Genomic DNA, 25,598 nt, shown 5'->3' with positions numbered 1-25,598 from the left:
GGTAAACAGACCAATTGATTACGGTTTACAGATTAGCAGTGGTTTTCCTTCAGTCTTTCTATTGGTTTTGTATCACGTTTTTACACGGGGTTCTAGTTTATCACCTGTTGCTTGTGTTTCTGCTAATCCATACTTTTCACCTCGACCAGACGATGCTGTTTGAACTACGGATTCGATGTCAGCGTATGATGTGTAAGCGTGCTATGAAACGCTATGAAATCAACGTCGAAGTGTATTTTCTAGTGACACTCCTGAAATTTTCGTTTTCAGTTCTCGGCTGGGATAAACTACTTCCCTGCGATTGACGCAAAATTGTACTTTTCTCATCTTTACCTCAGTCAGCCATCTATCGTTCTTAATTTTGGTTTCTTTTTTCTCAAATTCCCTTTTTTTTTGAGATTATTCTTTTCTTGCTGTACCATTCCGTATGCTTGCTACTCGACCTCTAAATTGTTCCATTTTTCTTCTTTCATTATTTCTTTCCCCAATTTTTCCAAGGTATATTGTTTTTTTTTTCGTTTTTTTTTTGCTATTTTCTTCGCAACCTACCTCTTCTACAAGTGTCATTCCCTGTGGTACCTCTTCGATTTTTTCCAGAAAAAAAACTTCGTTGATATTTTTTCTCTTCGGCTTTGAACGCGACGTTTCTTTTCGTTTTTGTTTTTCTCTCCTTTTTTAAGGGATTGACTTTTTCGTCCTCACTTCCCATTTTCAACTCGAAATTCTTACATTGACTATGTTTTTTTTTGCAGATTACCCAATCATGTCAGTGCCATACGAGCCACCACCCGATTATGTGAGTTTTCTTTTCATTTTTCGAATTTCCATATTTTTTTTCTTGATCTACGAGTTCTCATCGTTTCGTTTACCGAAATCTTCCGCTTCTAATAGGATCGCTTCTAGGACAGGACTCAAAATAGTCATCTTTACGAGGAATACTTTCCTCGTTTTTTTTTCTTACCTAAAAAGTAAGCCTTTTAAAAGGATTGGTGTAGTGAGCATCGATCGAATTCGTTCAATTTCTCGTCTTCTTTTTTTTCCCTAGATCTAAAAAAAACTTCACCCAACCAGTTGATGTATCGGATTTTTTTTTAACGAGAACTACTTCTAATGTTGACATAAGTAAGAAAATTGCGTGAAAAAGTCTCAACTCATCTTTGCTTCTCAAGTGATGAGAAAGTGCAACATTATTATAAAGAAAACTGGTTCCTAACATTTCCTGTTCGCTTCTTAGCAAAATAAAATGGTATTTCTTTTCTTTACACTGTCGGTAATAAGTCACTGGGATTTTTTTTTTGCCACCGTCAATCCACATCGATGAAAGTGTAGTCGTGGTAAGCACTACTGAGGACCAATTCTCGCTCAATTTTGTTTTTATTCATGCATCCTCCGAGGTCATTATACTTTAATCTACTCCTGTTATTTGTTATTTAGCGCCTCATTTATTCACTCATTTAGCGCCCATGACGTATGTATACCTCATGGAATGCATTTTTCAGTTCAGGTGTGCGCCACTTAAAAAGTTAATCAGCCTAGTTATAAGTTAAAGAAGTATAAGTAAATATAAGAAAAAATAATAGGTAATTATAAGTAAAATGGTAAAATGTAAGTAGATATAAGTAAAATACAAATATTTTTAATATAATATAGTATGCTCACTTGCTATTTTAATCATTCTGAAATATAAATGAAAAAACCACGTCTTTCTAGAAATTTTCAAGATAGGAGACTTGGTTGAAAAATTGCGGTCTTTTCCTGGAAATTATGGATAATTGTGATTATAACTTGATTTCAAATTTAATCTGTTTAGATTTTGTTACAAAATATGGATAATTGTGATCGCAGATTGTGTTTTCAAGTTAATTTGCGTTCTGTTATACATTAGATTTCTGTTATATGTACAAATGAATCCAGACTTTACTCGGATTATACTAAGTCGAGCATCTTTAATGCGTCCACAAATTTTACTTTTCGACAATCTCACTCTGGTTGGTGTTCAGTAATTTCAAAAGGACTTGACCTTTCAATAACTCGATGATTAGAGTTTTGAAAAAAAAATCCATGCACTTTTCTTTTCTTTTTCTTTTTTTTCTTTGTATTTTTGACTAATTCGGTTTCTCTAATTTTTTTTCATTCATTCATTTTTTCATTCATTTTTTTCATTTTCACGGGAATTCTCGAATTTTTTTTACTATACAAGCGATCGTGTAAGCTGAACAAAGGTTCAAGTAGACTTAGAAAACTAATCACATCCTAGAATTTTGGTGTTTAGGCGAGCTAATCATACAGCCAATAAATTTGTTGAAGCCTTAAAAAACAATAAATGATCTAGATATTTTCTTGTATTGGATAATATACATATATTCTACTACTTATTTTTTTACACATAGTTTATATTTGTGCTTTCCGTAAACACACAAATGGATAATCATGTAATAAATAGATAAATAAATAAAATTATAAATATCAAAGGTATGTGATTCTGACTATGTTCTGGATTACTTTATTCCTGTGGAGAGTTTTCTCGTTGCGCCTTTGTTAGTATAGTTCTTCCCCGATTTTAATGATCAAACAACAATACGTCTTTAACCCTGACATTCACGTTTTATTAGCGTTTTTTTTTTCGGGCAATTTATCTCAATAAGCGTCGAATAACACAGTAAAACTTTCAAGGATGTGTATAGATAGAGTTTTTCTTTGTTGTTCAAAGTCCGATAAATTTGAATTGTTCTTCATCCTATAGATTGTGATCATCCCTTGAAATAGTCGGAAATAAGAATTAAATTGATTTTTTTCATCTTTTAGTTTTTAAATGTGAAGATAATGGCTAGTTTTACTACATTATCTTGAATTTTTGAAAACGTTAGACTCAAAAATCTTCAAGCAGATCCTAAAACCCAGAGATTTTAGTGAAACAGAGTGATACAGACAGATTTATTGAAAAACAGTCCTTTTTAAAATTCCTGCATTCTCCCTAAGTCTGATGTTTTTTATTTTAAATTTTAAATTTTTATCCGGATTTCATGCACTCCGCTCCAGCTGTGATTTCTCCAAAAATAAAAAGATTAAATTCTCTAGAGATAGGAGTATGTAGTTCCAGATTTAAAAAAGATCACTTCTTATTGTGTCTCAAAAAAGAATCGGGATTTATTGTGATCAAATATTTATTTATTTATAAATGTACGTGTATGCAAATATATATTCAAAATAACTCTTAAGTCTGAATGTTCTCTTGTTTTTTGTGAATAAAACTCTTCCTTTCTTTTCAACTCTTTGAATCATTTGAACCTTGAATTAATAATCCTCATTCATTCCTTATTGATCAAAGTGGCGAAGGACCAGTTTTCGTTTGAGGATTGGGTGACGCTTGGGCGAGGATCGCATGTAATTCTAAGCTACAAGGTACATAATTATTATGTCAATCTGGTTTGAGCCACAGTTTTGAGGAAATCTTCTGGAACAACGTCACCAAATGATCGGAAGGAATTTGTGGACTTTTTGTGCCGCTTCGCATAACGTTGCCGTAGTGTTAGATCTCTTAAAATTAATCGCAAGAGGACGAACCTAATTTCGTCTTGTGAGAAGGAAGAAATTCCAGATTATCCGGAATACGCGATTTCGCATGGAATTCGGGAAGTCTCAATTTCCTCAGCCCTCTGTAATCCTCGGCCATTACCATTTCCTAGTTGTTTCGAAGGCGCCAGACGCACTTAAATTCGTATGCTTGACGATCTCATTTTTGTCACGTGAACTGGTTGTTAATCGAGGTCATTTCTATATAATTTTTCTCAAGCTCATACGTGTACGTGAATTTACGTACGACGACGTACGGGCGAGCACATTTTATCGATGACGATGACGACGACGACATTGTCCTAGTAGTTAATGGGTTCGTCCGGAATTCCGTGCAGTTACAGTAGGAATCCGAACAGAATCCGACGTAGCCGTTGGTGAATGCTGAATCCTACTTCACTACCATTACAAAATTCTGATACCTTATCCTAGCTATTCCTCGAATCCTTAAGGCGACAAAATTCCTTTGTCCTTACCCTAACTATTCCTTAAGTGATTGAGGTGCCAGTGCGTTCCTCCAGCGAACTCAACGAGACTTAATTAATTCGGCGTGAAATAGTAGAAGCGTAAGTCTCAAGGACGTCGCGCACTCCTATTTCCGTAGCAGTCCATTTACGTTGGCGATTAAGTGCACACATAAGTAGCTTTACTGCACTTCATTTCCTCGCCAGACTGTTCTCAATCGAGAATAATTTGATCCTGAAAATTCTTACGACTATTTGAATTCAGCGAACATTTTCTCATCCACCACAATTTTTCTCATCCGTCTCTGGTTGCGAGATGGAGAAAAAAAAGCTAAGAATAGCCTATAGAATTGTATGATGAGGCTGGGAAGGACGTGTTTTTTCGAATCCACGAATGTAATATGGGTCCGTGAGACGTGAGACATACATTTGCCGACGACGAGCTTCCAGGCGTGTCCAATCGCCGCCATTAGGACGCCGGGCTGAGACATCACATACGTCTTCTTTGTTCACGTTTACGTCATAAAGTCGTTTTTTTCAGTTTTTCAGGGAATATCTTCCAATTTATCCTCTTCTCCGGACGTTTTCATAGACGAAATTATAAATATTTATGAAAAGACCGTCTGCGGCCGCGAATTTCACCATATGGCTTCAATCTTTCCGTAAACTATAGTGGCTTTGCGTTGTTTACTGAACTCATCTCAAAAGTCTCGGAAGCGAAATTAATATAATGAAAATTATAAGAAAAAGGATGTAGGTACCTTATTTTCGAGGATTTTATTACATTTTATGTTACCTTCGTTTTGCTGCGGTACATCCGCTGATACGTGTGTATTTGAGAAGAGAATATTCAACATTATTTTTCTGTTGTCACCATCATAAAGGCAGAAAGAATTCATTTGAGGGCGAAAAGGAACTTCAATTGAGATTTGTGATTTTTTAAAGAGATTCTCGGTAGAGAAAGTGAAGTAAACTGTTTTTTTAAAGAAATATGATAATCCAGTTCCAGTGTTGCTACGGTTTTTTTTCGGCGCTATAATAGCAGCAATTGCTGCTACTTCACAAGACCCTTGTCATCTTAAAACCTGTTCGAGTGATTTTTTTTCAATATAATACTCATTACTAATAATAATATATTGCTTCTAATACTTTGAAAGCGGACCTACGTGAATTATGCTTATCGATTGATCTAATCACTGACTCACTGACCGAACAAAACCTTATAAGATTATGCTATTATGCTGTCGAATGATGCTATTCCTTTCGTATAGGGAAAAATTCTTTTTTCTTAATGAAAAAAGAGAAGCATATGCTCCTGTTGTGCTGGATAACCTCTTTTTGTTAATATCTTCGTAGAGGAGGTCTAGCTCCATTTTTCCGTGGAATATAATCGTAGCCGTTGATCGTTTCAATCGAACTTCTGATATTTTCGATCCTTTCATTTTCTGACCGGTTGTGTATATTATAATTTTAATTATATCACAGTTTATTGCATTTTTTACAAGATATTTTTTAATCTTTTCTTATTTATTTATTCTTATGTTATTTTAACTGTCCTTATTTATTGTTTTAATGATTTATTATTTGTTTTCTTGTTTTACTCTGTTTTTATATACTGATGAAGTTGTTTTTATTAATTGTTTTTTAATGGAAGGGCTTAGCATGGCCAAACTCCTTCTAAACCATTATAATGAGCGGTTTGAGCAGGAATAACACTGAATAGGGTTTAAAAATGAGAGAGTTATAAAAATTTGCTAAAAAAAAACTGCACCTTGAGTTTAGTTTTATACGTTAAGCACAGTCCATTCAAGAAATCGGTAATCCTTGTAATTAGCTAGGTTTTTTTTTTCTGAATTTCTAATTGCTTGAGGCTAGCCAATCCTCAATCCAGCAATACAACTATAGACATGCAAAGTGTGTGTTCGGTGTGCGCGGGCGCAATTAGAAGAACCTGTTCGGTTATATGCTGTGACATCATATACACGATAGTTTTACGATAAAAACTTGACAGTTAACCGTTTGAATCACGATCGTAACGCGCTTAAAGCTTAATCCTTATCCGGCTAGTGAACTAATCCGGCTAGTTACTGTAGTTTACAGTAGTCATACATCAACATCTTCACTTCTCAGGTGCATTCTTCTCTATCGGGATGCATCTGCTCGTGATAGAATAACTCTTCCTTGCCGCCTCCTCCGCCCGGCTTCAGTCTTTCATTTCTCGACAGTTTTTTTTTATTAACCCTCAAATGATACCTAATCTTTGAAAAAAATAAGACCTCAATCATAAATTGGGTCAATTTTTTGAAATAGATCACCACGAAACAGCCACTAATAAATTTCTGATTTTTTTTCTGGATGATGCCCGTAGCTGTTTGAAAATGTGCCCATTCTTATATTTCTTGTATTCTAATTTCCTCGACAGTTCTAATGACTTTAGAGAATAAAATTTTCACAGAAAAAATGGCATCAGAAATAAATAGGTCGATGTGTGAACATAGAACGCGATTGAACAGCCACCATTAAATTTCTGAGTTTTTTTTTTCTGGATGATGCCCATTACAACTATTTAAAAATGTGCTTATACTCTTATTTCTCTTAATTCTTTTATTTTCGACAGTTTTTTCATCGACTTTTAGAGAATAAAATATTTGAAGAAAAGTATGGCGTCAGACATAAGTAGGTCTTTTTTTTGCCGTAGAGCGCGATTGAACAGCTGCTAATAAATTTCTGGGTTGTTTTTTCTTCTGGATGATGATCCCCGTAGCTGTTCGAAACAGTGCCCGTACTCATATTTTTTGCATTCCTCGATACTTTTTTTATTTACCTCTAGAGAGTAAAATTTCATGAAAAAAATAGGGTTAGACACAAGTAGGTCAATGTTTAGGCATAGAGCGCGATTGAACAACTGCTGATAAATTTTTGATTTTTTTTTCTGGACGATGCTTATAGCTGCTCCAAAACGTAAAAAAATCAAATGTATTTCTAATTTTTTCGAAAGGATTCAGAAAAAAAAGAGAAGAAGCACGGTTGAGCGCAACATACCATAGATACAACATCAACGTCAACAAGGTCAGCATCAAGTAACCAGTCTCTTTGTTTGTTTGTTCATAAGTTCCGGGAAAATGACGCGTTGTTTATCAATAAATAAACTACGATAAACAAACAGAGTTCTTCTCAGTTGATCATCACCGTATCAAAAGAATTAGTGCTCTATTTTTTTTATTCTTTTATTAATAATCATGTGAAATGCGACAGTTTCTTCCTAACATCTGTTTCTTTCTTATTTTCCTACTATTTCCCTTTTTCTTTTTCCATTCTCTCTATCGATTGTATTTCCTATCAATTTCTTCGTATTTTCTCGAACTTAACCCAGGAAAATACATTTTCCTAATAGAAATTTCCTTTGCCTTCCTCCTTTCCTTTTTTTCTGTCTTCTTTTTATGGTTTTCTTCGTTCTCTATTTTTTTCGAGTGTTTTAGCTCATCAGCACGATTTTTTAAAATCTTCACCGTTTTTTTTTTGTTAGAACTACTAAGGAAAAAAATTTTTTTAAAGGCCACACTAGTGATTTACTAAGGATGCCTATCAATAGCTATCTCTAAAAATATATTTAAGAGAATATTTCAATGAATATACTATTAAATATATTTTTATTATTTATGTATATTTAAGATCCTCTCCTAGTTTTATTTATTTGTCTACTTACTTCATATGCTATGTATTTATATTATTTCGCTATTTAAATTTTTTAAATTTTTTAATTTGCTTTTTAAATACTATTTTTTCCTACTTTGATTGCACTGTATAGGTTCAATTGACTCTTCTCTGCACAATCCTTACTGATCCTTTCTTTCTCCTCTTTCGTGAATTAGATTCTTGTTTGTCGGCCAAATAACTAAACGATCAATTAGAGAACAACAACCTGTGTACATATGTACATACGATTGAGTGTCAGTACATACTTTGACGAAAACTAGCGCATCGTTATGAGAAACCTACTAAACAACCTTATAATTCTTTCCACTTCGAATGCAAACTTTCCAGTTTCTGTTTGTGGATTTTCGCGACATCTCCATTCACTTACTCCTGAAAAAAAAACTCTTTCTTTTCCTTCTTTTCCTGGTAGAAATGAATTTTTTAAAAGCAAGTTTTCAATTAAGTTTCAAGTAAATTTTTCGAACTCAGAGTTTTTTCTCTAGGATTGGTCTATTTGAAAGATTTATTTGGAATAAGTCCTTACTAGTTTATTTTTTTTCCCAAAGCGTCTCTGTCATATTTTCTCTAATTTTCCAAAGTATTTCCTAAACTTTGAATTTCTTGAGTTCTAATCGCTGTTCTCACTCAGTCATTTATTTTGTATTGAACTTTCCGCGTTGGTTGAGATTTTTCAGATTATTTTTGATCTTTAACATCTTATTCAGTTTATAATTGGAAGAATTCCGGAATCTTTGGTCGCTTTTTGAAACGACAAAAATCTGAAATTACAAATTCTAGTTTCGATGGGAAAATCCAATGTGAAGTGAAGCAGAAATTACACTCTTTTCTTATTTTTCCGGAATTTTCTTGTAGAGTTTTCCTGGTGGGCTAGGATTATTTGACTTTTTGAGAGTCCTGAACTAAAATATCCCTTAAATTCCGGACTACGTTCCCTATCAGAGTAGGAATAGAAATGTTCACTGAAATTAATTAGAAGTGAGTTTAAGTCTTTTAAGTGAGTTTTTCAGCTTTTAAAAAACAAAAGATGTGGTGAACTTTCCAGATAAATTTCCATAGTGGTGCTTCTTTCTCTTTCTCTCTTCCTCTCTCTCACGTAGTACATAATACAGTCAATTCCTAATCAGTTTTCACAGAGCTGTCTCTATTTTTTTCTCTTTTCTTTTTTTTTCGCTCTTTCCATCTGTCAAAGCTCTCCAGATTCAATTAACATGAAGCTGAGGTTCAACCATGTCAAGTTGCGTTGGGTCCATTTTAAATTCTAGATTTATTTAGATTTTTTTGATTTTTTTTTTAATTTTTGAATTCATATCTGAATTTCTTGTACTCCTTTATTTTCTTGAAGTTGAACATTTTCGAATAGGTAAGGTCAAGGTGATTTCATAGATTTTCGTCTTTTTTCTCGAATCTTCGGAAAACTATGTACACTTCTCATTACAATACGTTCAATTACACTTTTTTTTTCGCTTAGCGAACATCATCGCTACGCGTCGAATTTTCTTGTGTTTTCGTTGATGCAACGATGATTGACAAGGTTACGAGCGTTCACGGCTATTCAACTAGTGCTTCGGTTTTCGTTTTCGGCGCTCAGATTTCGTTCATTTCAACTTTGATGGAAAGAAAACGTTTATTTAAATCTTAAATCCTAGATTTATTTGGATTTTTTTTTAAAATTTTCTTCTATTTTTGAATTCTTTGACATTCTTTAATATTTTATGGGCATTTTTCTCTCGTAGACCATTCTTTAATACCTTACTGTACAAATTCGTAAATAGCTTTGTCTATATTCGCGGAAAATTTTCTGAAGAAAGAGGCCACATGCAGAGTTTTTCCCGTTGTTCTTGCTTTTCGCCGAGACTTTCGGACGTTTTTTCCCTCCTACAGTTGAAAAAACCTTATACTTTTCTCGCTGAGCCACATTTTCGTGGAAATTTCATGGATAATTTCTATATATGGATGATGTTTATTATTTACGGTTGCTACTAGTAAACGCTTGATTAATATCAGCCCAGGAAGAGACGCGAAGGAAAAAAATCCGGATCAGCTTGATTGCATCATCGTTCCACCGTAGCTCTGCACCACCGGCCCGTAGTTATTTCTGGATCTGTTGCAAATCCGTTGATCAGCTGATCACTTTTCCCGCCCACCTCAGGCAGATCAGGATTTATTAGCCGTGAATCCGTGGGATTTTTCCCAAATCCATAAAATCCATCAGTTTTTTTTTTCGTTGAAGCGCCTGAGTTTCTTGCCCTCAACACGATGCGACCATCACTACATCGTCCACACGTTTGTGACTATTCGATTCGAATGAGGGATAAGTGCGTGGAGGGCGGAGACAGCAGCATTTGTGGTGGTGTTTGATGTAGGTCTGGTTATGGTGGAGGCACTTAGCCAATCGTCGCCTCAAATGTAAGCAGGAGCGATTGAGGTGAGCGCATTTCTGACGACGACGACCGTGTGTCTGTCTGTCGACGATTTGTTGCCGACGACGTTTATCTCCCCGTAGAAGCTGGCTAGGTAGGACAATTTACCTGTTTCTCGGAAGTTTTTCGATGGCTATCCCAAGCTTATTTTCGTCTTCCACCTCATCCCACGTTCCCATCGTCGTCATCGTCGGGCGGATCGCCCCACGAAGAACTCGATTCGATCATCGGCTCGTTATTTACCCGCAGCCCGCTCCGTGGTGGTGGTAAACACATACATACATATACAGCCGCGGGTATGTCGAATGTGATGGACAAGTATTTTTTTGGCTGACCGACCGCCGTCCACCTTCACAGCCCCCGACCACGACGACGACGACAACGAGGAGGGAGGAGGAGGAGGAGAAAAATAACTGGTTCCTCCTGTTCTTCGTGGTGGTGGTGGTGGTGGTAGCAGCAATTCTCAGTTCTATCGCACCTACTTACTCCTAATTACCTCAATGCGTGTACGCGTGTGTGTGGTTCTCGCCCCGTATGCTCCATTTAAGGTGAAAAGAACAATGATTGGATGTTCACAAAACTCACGTCCATACATACCTCGATTGAAGGTCATGGAAAAAGATTTTCCGGATTTTTTTTTCTGCTGGATTACGTTGAATTCATACAAACCGGCTTTAATCCCGCACGAACTTCATCGTTTTGTGTTCGCTCGTTCGATTTTGTCGGCTTCACTTCGATTTTAGTTGTGAATTTTCCACGGTGATACAGTCCAAGAATAATTTTTTATTTTATTGATTTAATTCTAACTTTAATTTCCTTAAAACTTAATTTATCGTTTTTTAAAGTTTTTTGTCTTCTCAGCAAAAAAAACCAGAGGTCAAAGAAAAAGCAAAATATCCACAAAATAGTCAGATTAGTGGAGTCTATTTCTTTTTCATATAACATCCCTTGAAACTTGCCTTTTTTCTTTCGTTCTTAAGACTTTAATTTTTTTAAATCCTCAAATCTCATGGTTTAACTGTATTCAATAGATTTTAATGAAAGAATGTCAATTGTGCCAGAAATTCCCTAACTTTTTCCCGAAAAATGTCGGTATTGTCAGGTGTAAACTACTTGCTCGATTTTCAAAAATCCTACTGTTCCACATACTGCCTCACCTATGAAATCCTTGAAATTTTGAAATCCTTTGCTGCTTGAAATTTCCTGGATTCGTTGATCTTATCCAGTTTTTTTTCTCAGAAACTGCCCACTTTTTGTAATATTTTCAGTATTTTTCTGGAGAAAAATTCCTACAGCCATCTGGTTTTGTAAACATACGAGATCCTAGTATCTGATTCAGAATTCTTCGTAGCATTTTTCCATAATTTTTCCACTGTGAACGTCTACTAGAAATTAAATTGCTTCGCTCCATTTGTCGTGAATTTTCTCATGTCTTACCTGGATTAGAACTGTTCAAGAAACTTTTTTGATTCGTCTGGACGAGTTTTCCGGAGTTCTCGTCAGCCTGCCTCACGTTTACATATGGATCTAGATGCAAAATTCGCTAGATCAACGCGTACGAGAAGATATGTTGCGTGATTCTGCTGCTGATTTTGCTGTGAGCATAACTTTATTTTACCCACATTTGCATCTCAGAGTTTCGGTGCGGGACCCAGCGATCATACATAGTGCCACTAATTGCGCGCATTAATTACATCATAATAGCTCTTCTCACGCACACAATCAGATCGTGATCGTCACGATCAAATCACGCAATGCGGACACGTTGCGATAATGTTCCGTAGCATATTCGAACGAGACGAGATACGAGACCGGCTTTTTTGTGTGTTTGTGTTGGTATGTGTGTGCGATTGCGGGTGTTACACTGTAATTGACGCGTTGTTCTTGTGTCATAGTCATAGTAGAGCCGTAGAGTTGTAATCATCGTAAGATGGCGCGATGACACGAATTTTTTCTCTTCTTCGTCTTCCTCCGTCCTATTACCGGGTGCGGTTGCCGAGGAAAACATTCCTGAAAACTGCTATCAGAATAACCTAGAATATTCTGGATATGCTGCCGTGCTTAACTTAGCTTTTAGTGGTCATCAAAGTGGCTCTTGTTCGTATGGTGGTTTTTACGGTTTAAAGCTCTAACGATGGCACTTAAGGACGTGTTTTTTTTTTCTCTCTAGCGCTGCACTACGCACTTGATTGCGTTTCAAAACGTACGAGTCATCATCCATCGTTGAAGTGATTCCTGTTCTTCCTGATTCCTTCGGTAGCAGTTTGTTAAGAGAATGCTCTTCTTTCCTTCAGAAATATGGTCACCATCAATCTAATGAAGTCAGCTGATCTGAAGAAAAAAGTGAAGTGAAAAATAACAAATGGTGAAAAAAAAATCACCGTGTTTTATTTGAAAAACAACTTTCTAGATCCTTCACTTTGTAGAATTTTTTCTTTCCCGACGTCCTTTCGAGTACATTTAATGGAATCGATCGACTCGAAAAAAAAATCTGTCGAAGAAACTTTGGAAAAACTTTGGAGAAAAAAGCATTGTTGTTGAAGTTTTTACCAGAGAACACCTCTTGACGTCTCTATCAAGTATTTTTTGGAGGTCACATTGATGCATTAACGAACGTTGTGATTTTTTTTTCAATCAACACACTGCGCATATGTTGTTTTTTTTTCTGGAAAAAAGTTGGATTTGAAGAATTAGGTTTTAGGTTTTTAGGGGTTTTTTAAGGTTCCTGTACCGCTCTTCGTTTTCTTTGATTCCTTTCTTTAATAGATTTTCAAAAAAAAAAAAGTCATTTTTTCCCAATCTTCTCATTATGTATTGTACAAAATGCTCCTGCTGATATTTTCATTTTTACGAACTTTTCGCCGTAAAAAAAATTTAAATTTAAAAAAAAAATTGTTTTTTTTTTAAATAAAATGAGAATGATTTTTTTTGATTTTTAACATCCTTAGTGAATGACCTGCTACTCGGGTTTTTTCTTCTCTCATAAAAGAATTATTCTAAATTTGACGAGTACCCGTTTGATTGTGTTTTTTCTTTCTTTTGTTTGTTTGGAATAGAATAAAAAAAGAAAAGGAAGGATAAAAGATAAAAACAACATAAAATTCACAAGAAAGTAAAAAATCACTTTTTCTAAAATCAGAAAATAAAACAGATGATAAATAAAGGGGAGGAGATGGATGACAGCTACATAGCTACATTGAAAATTAAAGTTCAAATTTCTGGAGACTTTTTCTTCTGGTTCCTTCTCTTTCTTCTTCTGACAGTTTTTTTTTTCGATCCAGTGCACTTTTTCTTTCATTTGCTTTCCGTCAAAAAGTCTCTTCTGTCAGATTTTGCACTGATGAGATCGGTAGGGTGAGGGGGGGGTGACATTCATCAACGATCGGCGGAGACGTTGTACAGTGTACGTAAACATTTGTGAAGTGTTTTTACAGCTTTATTTGTGATCATTACATTATCGGGACGAGAATAGATTGACAATAAAACCTTGCCTCTTAAGATGGACGAAATGATAATAACAGGAAAATAAAAAACGAAGCTTTTGAGAAAAATACATTCCTGTATTGTTTTCTTTTGGGATTTTTCCTCTGAAATTTGTCAATATCTTGGAGTTTAATGGTTTTTTTTTATTCCAAACGATTTTTACACCATCGCATAACGTAACAATTAAAGTTTCTTCCTCTGACTTGTATTTGTAGGGGATTCAGAAACATTGGACGGAGTTTTTTTTTCTGAAGTTCTAATTCAGTCCGGATTAAGGACATGATCTAATATACCTAGGCCGAAGGCTGAAGCTCTCACGATTTTAAACCGATTTTTTTCTAATTTTAGTCTGGAAAAGCTACTTAATTCTATGGAGGTTTCGCGTTGTGTTCGATCATATTTTTATCTACTATTTATTAATAATTTATTTATATTTATATTTACATTTTTATTAGATTTTATTTTAGTAAATTATTTTAGTATTTTTTTACACCTCTAGTTCTTGAAAGCAAAGATTTCTACGTGTTTTATTTACGAGATTTGTCATTTATTGATATTACCTTATATTTATATTTTCATATTTTCTATTGGATTTTATATATTCCATGTTTATTTCAGTATTTTTCTATCATGGCTCTCGAAATCGAAGATTGTCACGAGAATCTTAATGATATTATTTTCTTCTGGCCTCAAGCTTTTTTCTCACACTTTCTCACTTTCTTTTTTCTCTTTTTTTCTTTTTCTCTTTTCTTGTTCTTTCTTGTTATCACATCATCGTCATAGTTTCTTTGAATTTTTACACTTCTAAGACGTTCGGGAATAGTATCGATGCCAATCCATCCAGGCTCCTGTCCCGGATACGGGAGAATTCTACTGGAATTAGCCGTGCTGTTGCTGGGAAATGCATCAGTTTCCGACCACCAGGTGACCCTAAAGGTGCCAACAGAGCAATCAAACATTGATAGGAACTCCGGAGACAATGAGTGTTCGAGGCCTCGTTAGCTCAGTTGGTAGAGCGTTAGACTTTTAATCTAACGGTCAGGGGTTCGAGTCCCCTACGGGGCTGAGTGTTTTGCTGCGTAGGCACGGTTCTGTGTCAGAATATATCATATTTGTGCAGCATTAACCTATATCAATTTCTGAGCAGTTCCTGGGAAATTTTTATAAAATTTACTTACACATGGGATAGTAAAAGTTCGTTGACCCCAAAGTTTCTCTGTAGACTCGTTACGATTGGGGCAGCTCCCTCAAGAGAAAAGAATGTATATCAGAAATTATAAACTTTTTTTCTAAATAAAAAATGTATATAAAAATTATTTAAAAAATGTACATTATTTAAAATGTTCTACAAAAATGTATGCGTATGTGATATTTTTTGAAAAAAAAAACCATGAATATTTCCGCTCGCTGCGCTTCACGGCTGGCGATTTTTTTACCACATCGATTTCTCAGAGTTCGCACTTCTATTTGTGGATCTCGTGAAAGTGAAAAATGCTAAAAGTCCACCGAAAAAAACCGTTGACATTCGCTTTTCGTTCGTTGGCGGGGAGTGTACGTTGCCCCGGTACAGAAAAACGACATTGATTGACATGTGAACGACTTCGGGAGTGAGCTGGAGGTGGAGGAAAAAACGTCCGAGTGAGACCAAATACATAGAAGTACGACGTTTGAACGATGATAGATTTAAAGTACAAGTACTCTAAAAAATCAATATATCCTGAATCGAGAATACTCGACAATTACATGGATAAAATCTGAAAAAAAATGAAAATGAAGAAATATATTATTATTATTTTATTATTAATATGTACTATTAATATATTATACTTTTATATTATTAATATATAATAATTATTTTCTTTAGAAATAAATGAAAACTAATATCGGGATGAATTTAGGAAATAGAGATAAATATTACTTGTATTGGCAAATCCTTATTTAGTACTTGACACTTTGTATTTGTATTTGTATTATTTGTTGATTTTTTAATGTAATATATAATATTTACTTTTCTGAATATTATTTATGATATTGTATACATATTTTCGTTTTATTTATGTTTTTGAAGAGAAACTGGAGAACTGCTTGGTAGTAAGTAATTTAATTAATAATAATTATAATATATAATTCTATTTGTTATAATTATTGCCATACCTCAAAGATAAGCATTTTTGATCCAGAAATAAGGTGACAAATAATTTTTATTTAGTTGTGAAAAGTTAAAATTTGGAAAAAAAAAGGCGGCTGAATATTAACGTGTATGAATCTTTCCGTTTTCATACTTATTATTCCTTGCTACGATTTTTTTTCAAGGAGACGTTATCAAATTCTGAGTAGCTTACGGTTGTAGGATCCCATTACTATAACTTCTGATTTTGTTCACTTTTCACATCATTTTAGCTATCGTTATCTAACGTAATCTCGTTCACTTTCGGTTTTTTTCGATTTTGGATGAAGAAAAAAGGAAAAGAAACAGGTGAAAAATGATCCTCGGTCAGTGCGCACATCCCATTTTTAATTTGTTGTTGTTGAAATAACTTCTACAAAATTACAAATAAATAATAAATTTAGCATGAAAGCACAAATCGCGCAAATCTTCGTATGCGAACCGAAATTCCACAGTTTTTCTCTTTCATTTGCTGCTATCTATTCACGTGGAGATTTTTCCCTGGAAATCAAGGCTTATTTTATTTCAATTTATGTACTGCATTGAACAAAAACAGGCAAGTACAAACTGCAACCGGATGCTAATTAAACGTTGATGAAATTCCCTGAAGAAAATTGCAGGAAAAACCAATATGTTTAGAAATTCGTTGGAATGAGATGAAAAGTCGAGTAGAAGTATGTAGACTTTTTGCAAGGGCAACCACTACAATGGGACCCAGATAGATTTCTTAGTTAACTACATTTATTTGCTTATGAAATAATACTTATTAATAATAATTATTAAATATTTTAAGTGAAAGAATAAAGAAACTGAGTTATGAATAGAAGTTTGAAGTAATAGGTTATCTCTACACATTTTTTTTTTGAGATTTGAGGACTTTTCCAGAGATTACCATTTCCATGATTTTCTTGGTTTTTTGTTTATTTTTGAGCATCTCAACAATTTTTAATCATTTTCGATCACTATTGAAAAGAAAGATTTCTTTTGCTCTTGACCAGTCTCTTTCGAACTCAACTATCTTTCGTGACTTCTCGGAATTAGACGGTTTTTCCCCTGTAAATTGGAGTTTTACGTCAATAACATGTTTTCTTATTGTTGTGATTTTTTGTTGTTTTGCAAAAAATAAAAAAAAAATAAAAAGAGAAGAAAGCGGCAGGATTCAGGCTGGCGGTGCGCATGCTGGCATTGAGTCATGCCAGCGCATCGGCGGCCCGTTCTTCTGATGATTCCTCAACATTTGAGGCATCTGTACGTTCATGCTTAGATGACTGCCGAGCCCTACGTTTTCAGATTCATTTTTTAGGCGTAGATTGCACTTTTTCACCTTTTTTTTTTGGCAATTTTTGCCTATTTTTTCCCAGTTGAACAAAAATATTCATATAGTCTTGGCCTCTAAACCATCGTGTGGATCGTGTTGATTTGGATAAACTGTAATCGATCCAATTTTTCAATTAATCCTCTAATTCAATATGGATCGATTACCGTAATCAGCTACCTATTTTTATCGATGATATTTTCGACTTTTCTTTGACATTTTTTTGTATATTTTGCCGATATTTTCTCAAATTAACAGAAATATTCACGCAGTTCCGTTCTCTAATCTAATCAATCCCCGTTTTCATGGACCAATACTCTTCTATCGGTGATTTAATCGATTCATGGGACCCATGGATTCAGGGCAGCGTCAAGCCCTCTGGATCAGAACATAAGTCTTTGGAATCGATTAAATCAATCTTTAACGAGATAAAATAGAATACGTTTGAGTTAAATCGTTTGTTGTACATATCAACGTTTTGTTTTCGACCGAACTGTGGAATCTATGAGTCACACGCTCATAATCGCTGTCATCCTTATCACGCTAAGGATATTATTAGGGTTCTTAGGGCCTTATCAGTCGTGTGACTAATAGATTGCTCCCTTTTTGTTTCTCCTTTTTTGGTATCGAACAGAAATTTCCATTCTCCCACTCCTACGAATTGGGCTTCTCTGTTTTGTTCTTTCTTTTTTTATATCTCTCAATTTTCTTTTTCTTTTGGGAATTCTTTCGTTTATCATGTTTTATTTTTGAAAAATGGGCTGCAGTTTTAAAAATTGCTCAAATTACCCTTTGCTAGAGGAATTGATATTTCCTCGAACAATTCTTGGGAGTACACCGGGTTTTTTCCCAAGGATACCTGTCTGGTCTTTGCATCCGTTAGGCATGAACGTTGAAAAAAATGCTATTTTATGAAAATTATATATATATATATATATCCCAAATAAATATTTCAATTATATTATACACACCTGTTAGATATTATATCAAATCTATATTTCAAATGTAACGAAGGTGTTTTTTTCTTTTTTTGCCTCGACACAAATATATTCTTGCAAAAATTCTCTCTCTCCTTCGCATTCTGAATCAGTGATGATTTTCTGAGCGGTTCTCTGATGTCTTAGTACGAAACCCATACACATTTCTGCCGATAAATCCTTAGTGCCTTTTTTCCCGGGGGAAAAATGTCCTACTGCCCTTTTCGGCACTAAATGTGAAGATTTTTGTTCTATCTTCGACATCGGTAACCGTAACCGCTGCGTTCATACTTCGAATTTTTTTTTTCGTTTCCTATTGACGTGCCCTATGTAGGGTCGAGGATGGTGTGGAGATCATCGCAGCCCCGCTGCTGCCAATTTCTTGAATAAACAAATAAATATGAATAAGTATAAAATAATCGTGTAAAAGTCCAAAAATCCGAAAATAAAAATACGAATCCAAAAAAAGCGGATTTTATTATCATTTTTATTATTATTATTATCTTTTTATTATTTATTATCATTATTATTTATTTTAGGGCCCGAATTATGAAGGTCAGTACCCAGCTTGGGCTAAATAACAGAAAATAAATAAATAGGAAAATAGAAATTAGACCATAAAAAGCGCACGGTCCATCCGCTTGAATAAGCAAGTATGAAATAATCGTGTAAAATGCTATTTTTGTCAAAATTTGATATTGGATAGGTTCTGGATGCTCATTTCATTCAGTGAGTCAAAAATGAGTTCTTTTTTCTTTTTTTTCCCAGCAATTTTTCTACTTGCAACTAAAGTGCCTTCCAGAAAATGTAACCAGTGTGGCTTTCACGAGGTGTTCCTCTGGGAAATATCATTTTTATCATCCTTTTTGTATTTCCGATGCAAATTTACCACTTAGAATCTATGATTTTTGTTGTTATTATTTTTTTAAAGCAAAATTTCGCTGCGAAGATATTTGAGAGTGTTGGTTGTGAATACCGAGTACGGGGTAGATCATATGTGCTTAAATATCCTCAATTCGTTTGACATTTTAAGGAATTCCAGGTGCCGTAGGGTTGTTTTCTTCCGTGGATCATATGCAGAGACCATAAATGCTTAAATATACTTCCTTGGTTAACATTCACACCTTTTTCCGAGTTTCCGTTTTATCCGTGGGGAAATTTTTGTTCATATTTAATTATTTTTACTCTATTTCCTATTTTATGTTCTATTTTTGTTTATTTACGTCTATTTACTTATTCAAGTTCAAGTATTTTTGGGAATTCCAGGTGTCGTGAGCCTTTTTTTCGTGGATCTTAACGCAAAAGTCACTAAGAAAGTTGTCTTGAAATTATATGATTATTGTTATTATTATTATTTGTTATTATTATCATATTATTTATTATAGATTATCTTAGAACTTTATCTGTAAAACTTTATGTGAGGAAATCAAACGCTTCTCGCCTTACCAGTTGGATATGAATGATTTCTAATGATGTAACCACGTACCATTCCGTGGATTTTCGTCTACAATCGGCCTGGATTTGTTCGTCTGCGAACTTGCAACATCGGAGAATGACCGGAGCATCCCGAATTAGTTTTCCTTTAAAAGATGGAGCTAATATATTCGTCAACGCCAGGACAGCGACACAACGTTGTGATTTCACGTTGTGTGCGTGTGTGTGTGTGCGGGTGCCTCGTCGGGGGGCTCGTAGCGGCGGTTCGTTCCGTCCGTCCCTCTGTCGATGGTGTCTCGGTCATCTCGTCTAATTCTAATCTGACCTTCTTTTCTTCGTACAATTACTAGAAAAAAGTTTCATTCCAATCAACGAAAACAAAACGAGAACAGAGCACCGAAATTAGGACGTGCATGGAGACGATTTCACGGTTTGTGAACGTGAAACGTTTCGGACGTGTTCAGTTTTCCATAAACGTTTACCTCCCTTCTCCGCTCCCCGTTTATATTCACCACTTTTTCCGAATTTCCGTTTGTTTTATTCGTAGAGGGATTTTTTTTCTGCATTTGGTTTCATTTTGGTTAATTTTATTCATTAATTTTTAGTTTCAATTTATTTATGTTTATATTTTTATTTATATTTTGTTTTATTTATATTTTATTTTATTTTTACATCATTTTATTTGTATTTCATTTTTTTATTTTATTTATATTTTATTATATTCTATTTTCGATTATTCATGTTTGTTTACTTATTCAACGTTTCTAAACTTTGCGCTTATATTAACACCTTTTCTTCCAAACTTCCATTTGTTTTATTCGTAGAGGGATTTCGGTCTGCATTCAGTTTTATTCATCAATTTTTATTTTCATTTTATTATTGTATTCTATTTTTGTTTTTCGTGTTTGTTTTCTTATTCAGGTTAAGGTTTCTAAACTTGGTGCTCACATTAACACCTTTTTCCGAGTTCCCGTTTTATCCGTAGGGAAATTTTTGTTTACATTTAATTATTATCACTCTATTTTTTTATTTTATGTTCTATTTTTGTTTATTTACGTTTACATACTTATTCAAAGTCTTTGAATTTGACACTTATATTAACATCTTTTCCAGAGTTTCCGTTTTATTCGTGAAGGATTTTTTGTCTGCATTTAATTAGTTTTATGCTGACGAGGATTTTATTTTTGTTTATTTATATTTATTTATTTAGTCAGAGTCTCTAAAAACTTATTTCTGCACAAAACCGTTCGCTCGGCTGTCCGGAACCTTACATTGTTCGTTCTGGATTGAGTTACTCGTCGAAAAGGAAAAATTGTCGTTCTATTGCCGCGTTCTGGATTTTGGAAAAGGTCTTGTAATGGGGATTTCTTGCATTCCGTTGAAGGAAAATGATTTGACAACTCAGGGAGCAAATTTTGAAGCGAAAAAAAATTTCCTGAGTGATTTTTAAACAGAAGTCCAGTCTACAGCTCTATTATTCTTGGATTCATTTTATGGCTCACCTGTAGGATCCCTCGCACCTCTCGCATCCATCACATTTCTGCTATAATGACAATCATATGATTTGATATGTCATGTTGTGTGATACTGTAAAGTCCAGCAATTTCTTTTTTTCCGTTGAATAACGGCTTCTCATTCAACGATTGAAATGCTCGAAATTCGTGGTGGGAAAAATTCCCTCATTCCTGTTGCTGTCAAGAGAAAATTACTAGACGGTACAGGAGGTTTTTTTTTTGTAACAAAAAATAGAAAGAATTTTTAGGATTCATTTTTCCTTACAGGACACCTATCTGTGAAACGAGAAATTTTCTACTGTACATCATCTGTATTCCATTTATGCTTAAGATCACATTAGTAGGGGGAAATCTGGAACGGGAAAATTTTGCAGAATGTCTATTTTTAGGTTCATCGAGTTAAGATTACCTGTAATAAAAGAGGTATGACCGGATCGGAGAATTTGCAAAACTTGTCATATTTATTCTTTGTAGCCGTGTGGAACGCGTTTTTTTGTAAAAACTCAATAAATTTACATTAAAACGTACGTAAGTATGAGGAGTTGTCGTTAGTAGTTATTACAACATAAAACTAAATGTTGTAATAAAAAGGGAGAAATATGTAATAGAAGGGCGAGGGCGGTGTTCACAAAGTGAACGACCAGGTCACCCCATACACATCACACCATTCAAATTCAAGTCAGGATGTTCATGGTAGGTTCCCTTTCTGGAGTTGGACCCCCTTAAAATAGTTGTGTTAGTGTTTGAGGATTACATTGTATTCCGAAAGTCTCCCTCCATGTGTTCCACCGAAAATTTCTAGAACTTTATCTAGGATCTTTAGTGATAGTAAGTTTTAGGTTTAGTAATAAATTGGATAAAAATTGTTTTTGGATAATAGAAATAAAAGTAAATTTCTAGTAATAAATTGGGTAAAAATAGTTTTTGAAGGGAAGCGCACACAGTTTCCCATAGTTTTTGCCGTGGAAAATTTATTTGAAATCATTAAATTAAAATAAAATTGTGGAGTTTATGATAATTTAACTCAAGAGTGTTTAAGATTTTTTGAAAAAATTGCATCAAAAATATTGCGAACTAGTCGTTTTACATTTTTGCTTAGTTTCCCCCGGCAGAACTACTCGAGAATCCCTTAAAAGTCTCTTAAATAATTATAGCGTTCATCTAATCCTTGCTATCCTGCTGGAGAACATTCCAATCAACCAAAGAATTCCTCAAAAGCTCGTCTGCTTGGCATTCCTGAACCAAAGACAGAAATGATTTAAGAAGGAATGCTGGATGCTGTCGCTGGATTCATTCGTTCCGATCCGCTTCGAACACAACAAAATCTGTTGCGATGCGCAGCGAGCGTAACGCATTTTTTTCTATTCAAAAATAATACGCCATTGCTAGATTTTACTCCATAGTTTCCCTTTGGCTGGGCGTAACTAAAAAATGTCCACAATTTCTTTATTTCCAGTTTTTCTTGAATTCCTGAGAAGTAGTTTTATCATAAAATTCCCTCATCTAACTAGTGGTACGGGAATAGAGTCGTTTTTCTCTTCTCAAATATTAAATAATAAAAATTGTAGATAAGTCCCAAAGTAGTAATAACAAGAGCTTTCCCTACTCTCTTAGTTTTTTTTTTCCTTTGCCTCACATTTTCACAGAAAACACGAAACCGTCAGGAATTTTTATGTAATATACCTTTATTTTCTTTCTCTACCATAACGCTCAGCCTCCAAAAAGTCCAAATTGAGGTTTTCGCTCTTCAAAGTAAAAATAATAAAGTAACAATGTGTTAGTAAGATAATGATAAATGATAACAATAAATCCAAATATATTATAAAATGATAAGAAGATAGTAATTTGCAAGCGATAAATATAAATTTGGATACAATTAAAATAAAATTAAAATCATTAAGTAAGTCAAAATTATTAAAATTAGTTATTAAGTAAATTAAAATTATTAAAATTAGTTATTAAGTAAATTAAAATTATTAAAATTAATTATTAAGTAAATCAAAATTACTAAAATTAAATTAAAATTATTAAGTAATTACCGTAATTTGTAAGCGTCAGAGCGTCCCGGAGAGGCACTTCCCCAAACCATGAACATCGTTCGATTCCCGATCTTTTTTGTCCGAAGCCGACCAGTTATCGCCACAGAATTTCGTTCCGTGTAATATCCACGTGTCCATATTTGTTCACTCAATATTTCATTCAATATTCATTCAACACATGGAATGAAATTATTTCATAAGAGCTCTCTCGTGATTTTGTATGTGTATGTATGTGTGTGTGTGTGTCTACGGAAATGAATTCCGAATGGTATGATGCGTGGGTGGTGTGATTTCGGGCGGCTGTGACAACATTCTACATATAATTCTTCATGTTGATTTTGATGAGAAAGAGCAAATGATTACATTCGATTACATTACTGTATTTTTTCTTCGAAGTCCTATTTTTTCATCCGATCATCTGGTCCCGTAGATCGTCCCTGATCATCTACGTTGCCGAATGAAACGAGTAAAGTAGTCCGCTTTTCTTTCGAAAAGTTTATTTTGAGAAGAATAGAAAAAAATTGTCCTAGTATTTTTTTGACCTGAATAAATTAATTTCTAATTTCCTTATTCTTATTATTTATTTATTTATTTATTGTTATTATATTATTATTTATTATTATTATCTATATTTTATTATTTATATTTCTTAACTAATTTCTATCCGAATATATTTCGCTCGATTCTAGTTTTGGGCAATAGATAACTCGGAAATGTGGTGCCCCTGAGATTCTGCTAACTTTTTTTTTTAGGGAAAGATTTCCTCCTTAATGAGGGAATAAACTGCCTTTGAACATCATCTTGTAAGGATTTAAAAAAAATAAAAAAAAAACTAACAGTTTTTTTAGTGTTTCTCCTCTTTCTTGTTGAGAAAGAAAGAAAATTTTCTCGACACCTCATATAAAGACATGATTGCCTTGAAATACACCATATTAATCTGTAATAAGAGGACCACACTCTTCAAAATTTTCTGAAGAAAAAATAAATAGAAAATTGACTCCAGAAAACTCCAAAATTTTTCGAGAAACAGTGAATAGAAAATGAAAAATTCTTTGGACGTAAAGAGAAGCGTGCAAGCGTCTTTCGAGTGAGTTTATTTTCTGCAAATCGAAACAATAAATTTCTTCGAAGGATTTTTTTTCCGTTGAGTGACCTCTCCGCGTCTCCTCTCTCTCAATGTTATTTTTCCAGATAAATTGATTAGGGATTAGGAAATCACGATGATTCCGGTCGTCGTCGTCGAGACGAGACGAGACGAAACGAGACCGGAATCATCGTCCAAGAGCTCACGGTGTACAGCTAGTTTTCTTCCAGTTTCTATTGTTCATTTATGGATAGGAGTGAACCTTGGGATTACCTTCACGGTTCATGTACTGTGGTTATTTTGTATGTTTCTGCTTTTTTTTTTGAAGTTATGTTGAGGTCATTTTCCGTGAGCTACGTGTCTTTGTAGTTGATTATGTGATTCTGTATACGTTTTTCTGGATCTGCTATGTATCACGAGGTGATTCACAGCAAAAAATATGTCAGGTGCTTAAATATCAACTTCTGCGCAGCTGACCTGACAATTTAAAGACACCTCACACGTAAGTCAACTGACGTCCTGCAACATTTCATCCGGAATTTTCTTTTCTAGAGCTTTATTTTTGAAAAAAAATATGACATATGTTTCAACGATTTTACATCATACCTCGGCAGATCTCCTTCTGAAACACTTTATCAAGAATTTTTTGAAAACTTTTTTTTTCTAGAGATGACACATATTTTTTTAAAATGTTCGCATCATACCTCGACTGACATCCTTCTGAAACATTTTATCCAGAATTTTTTGAAAAGACTTTTTTTTTAAAGTGACACTAACCTTAATAAGTTTACATTTCACGCCAACGGATACCTTTTCTGAAGCATCTTATTTGGAATTCTCTTTGCTAAGACCCTTTTTTACAAGAAGGCGTATATTTTAATAAGTTTACATCGTTCCTCGATTGTTATCCTTCTGAAACATTTTATCCAGGGTTTTTTTTCCAAGGACTTTTTTCTTAAGATGATATATTTTTGAATAAGTTTACATTGTACGTCGATTGATGTTTTTACGAAGCATTTTATGCAGAATTTTCCTTTCAAGGACTTTTTTAAAATTACATATATATATATATATATATATATATATATATATTTCAATGACACATTACATCAGTCATCGACTGATATTCTTCTGAAATTTTCTATTTAGAAATTTCATTTAGAAAACTTAGGATATTCTGGATAAAATGTTTCAGAAAAACATCAGTCGAGGTATGATGTAAACTTTTCAAAAAAACTAACGACGTATACATACTCCAGTGGAACTAAAAAATGCGTGGGTCTAAATAAAAAGAATAGAAATGCACATATGTACGAACATAAATTCAAAAAGCGAAAAATAAAAATTGTAAATAGTAAATAAAATTTCTCTTGCTTTCTTGGATTCTCGTCCGCATATGTTCTCACTCGAA

The 25,598-nt window shown here is 34.1% G+C and overlaps 1 protein-coding gene across 2 annotated transcripts in view; it reads left to right on the top strand.

Annotated features, from left to right (window-relative positions):
- Positions 1 to 763: 763 nt before the first annotated feature.
- The window catches only part of RB195_012226 (uncharacterized protein), a gene marked incomplete at both ends in the record, with an annotated part of 44,947 nt that continues 20,112 nt past the window's right edge, over positions 764 to 25,598 (top strand). For both annotated transcript variants that reach the window (XM_064193989.1, XM_064193988.1), the window contains one exon: positions 764 to 796. In XM_064193989.1, the coding sequence (XP_064051571.1) occupies positions 764 to 796 (33 nt within the window). The remainder of the gene's footprint in view (positions 797 to 25,598) is intronic.

The sequence above is a fragment of the Necator americanus genome, chromosome III, assembly GCF_031761385.1.
Source record: "Necator americanus strain Aroian chromosome III, whole genome shotgun sequence".
Lineage (NCBI taxonomy): Eukaryota > Metazoa > Nematoda > Chromadorea > Rhabditida > Ancylostomatidae > Necator > Necator americanus.
This window is presented reverse-complemented; position numbering and strand designations above follow the sequence as displayed.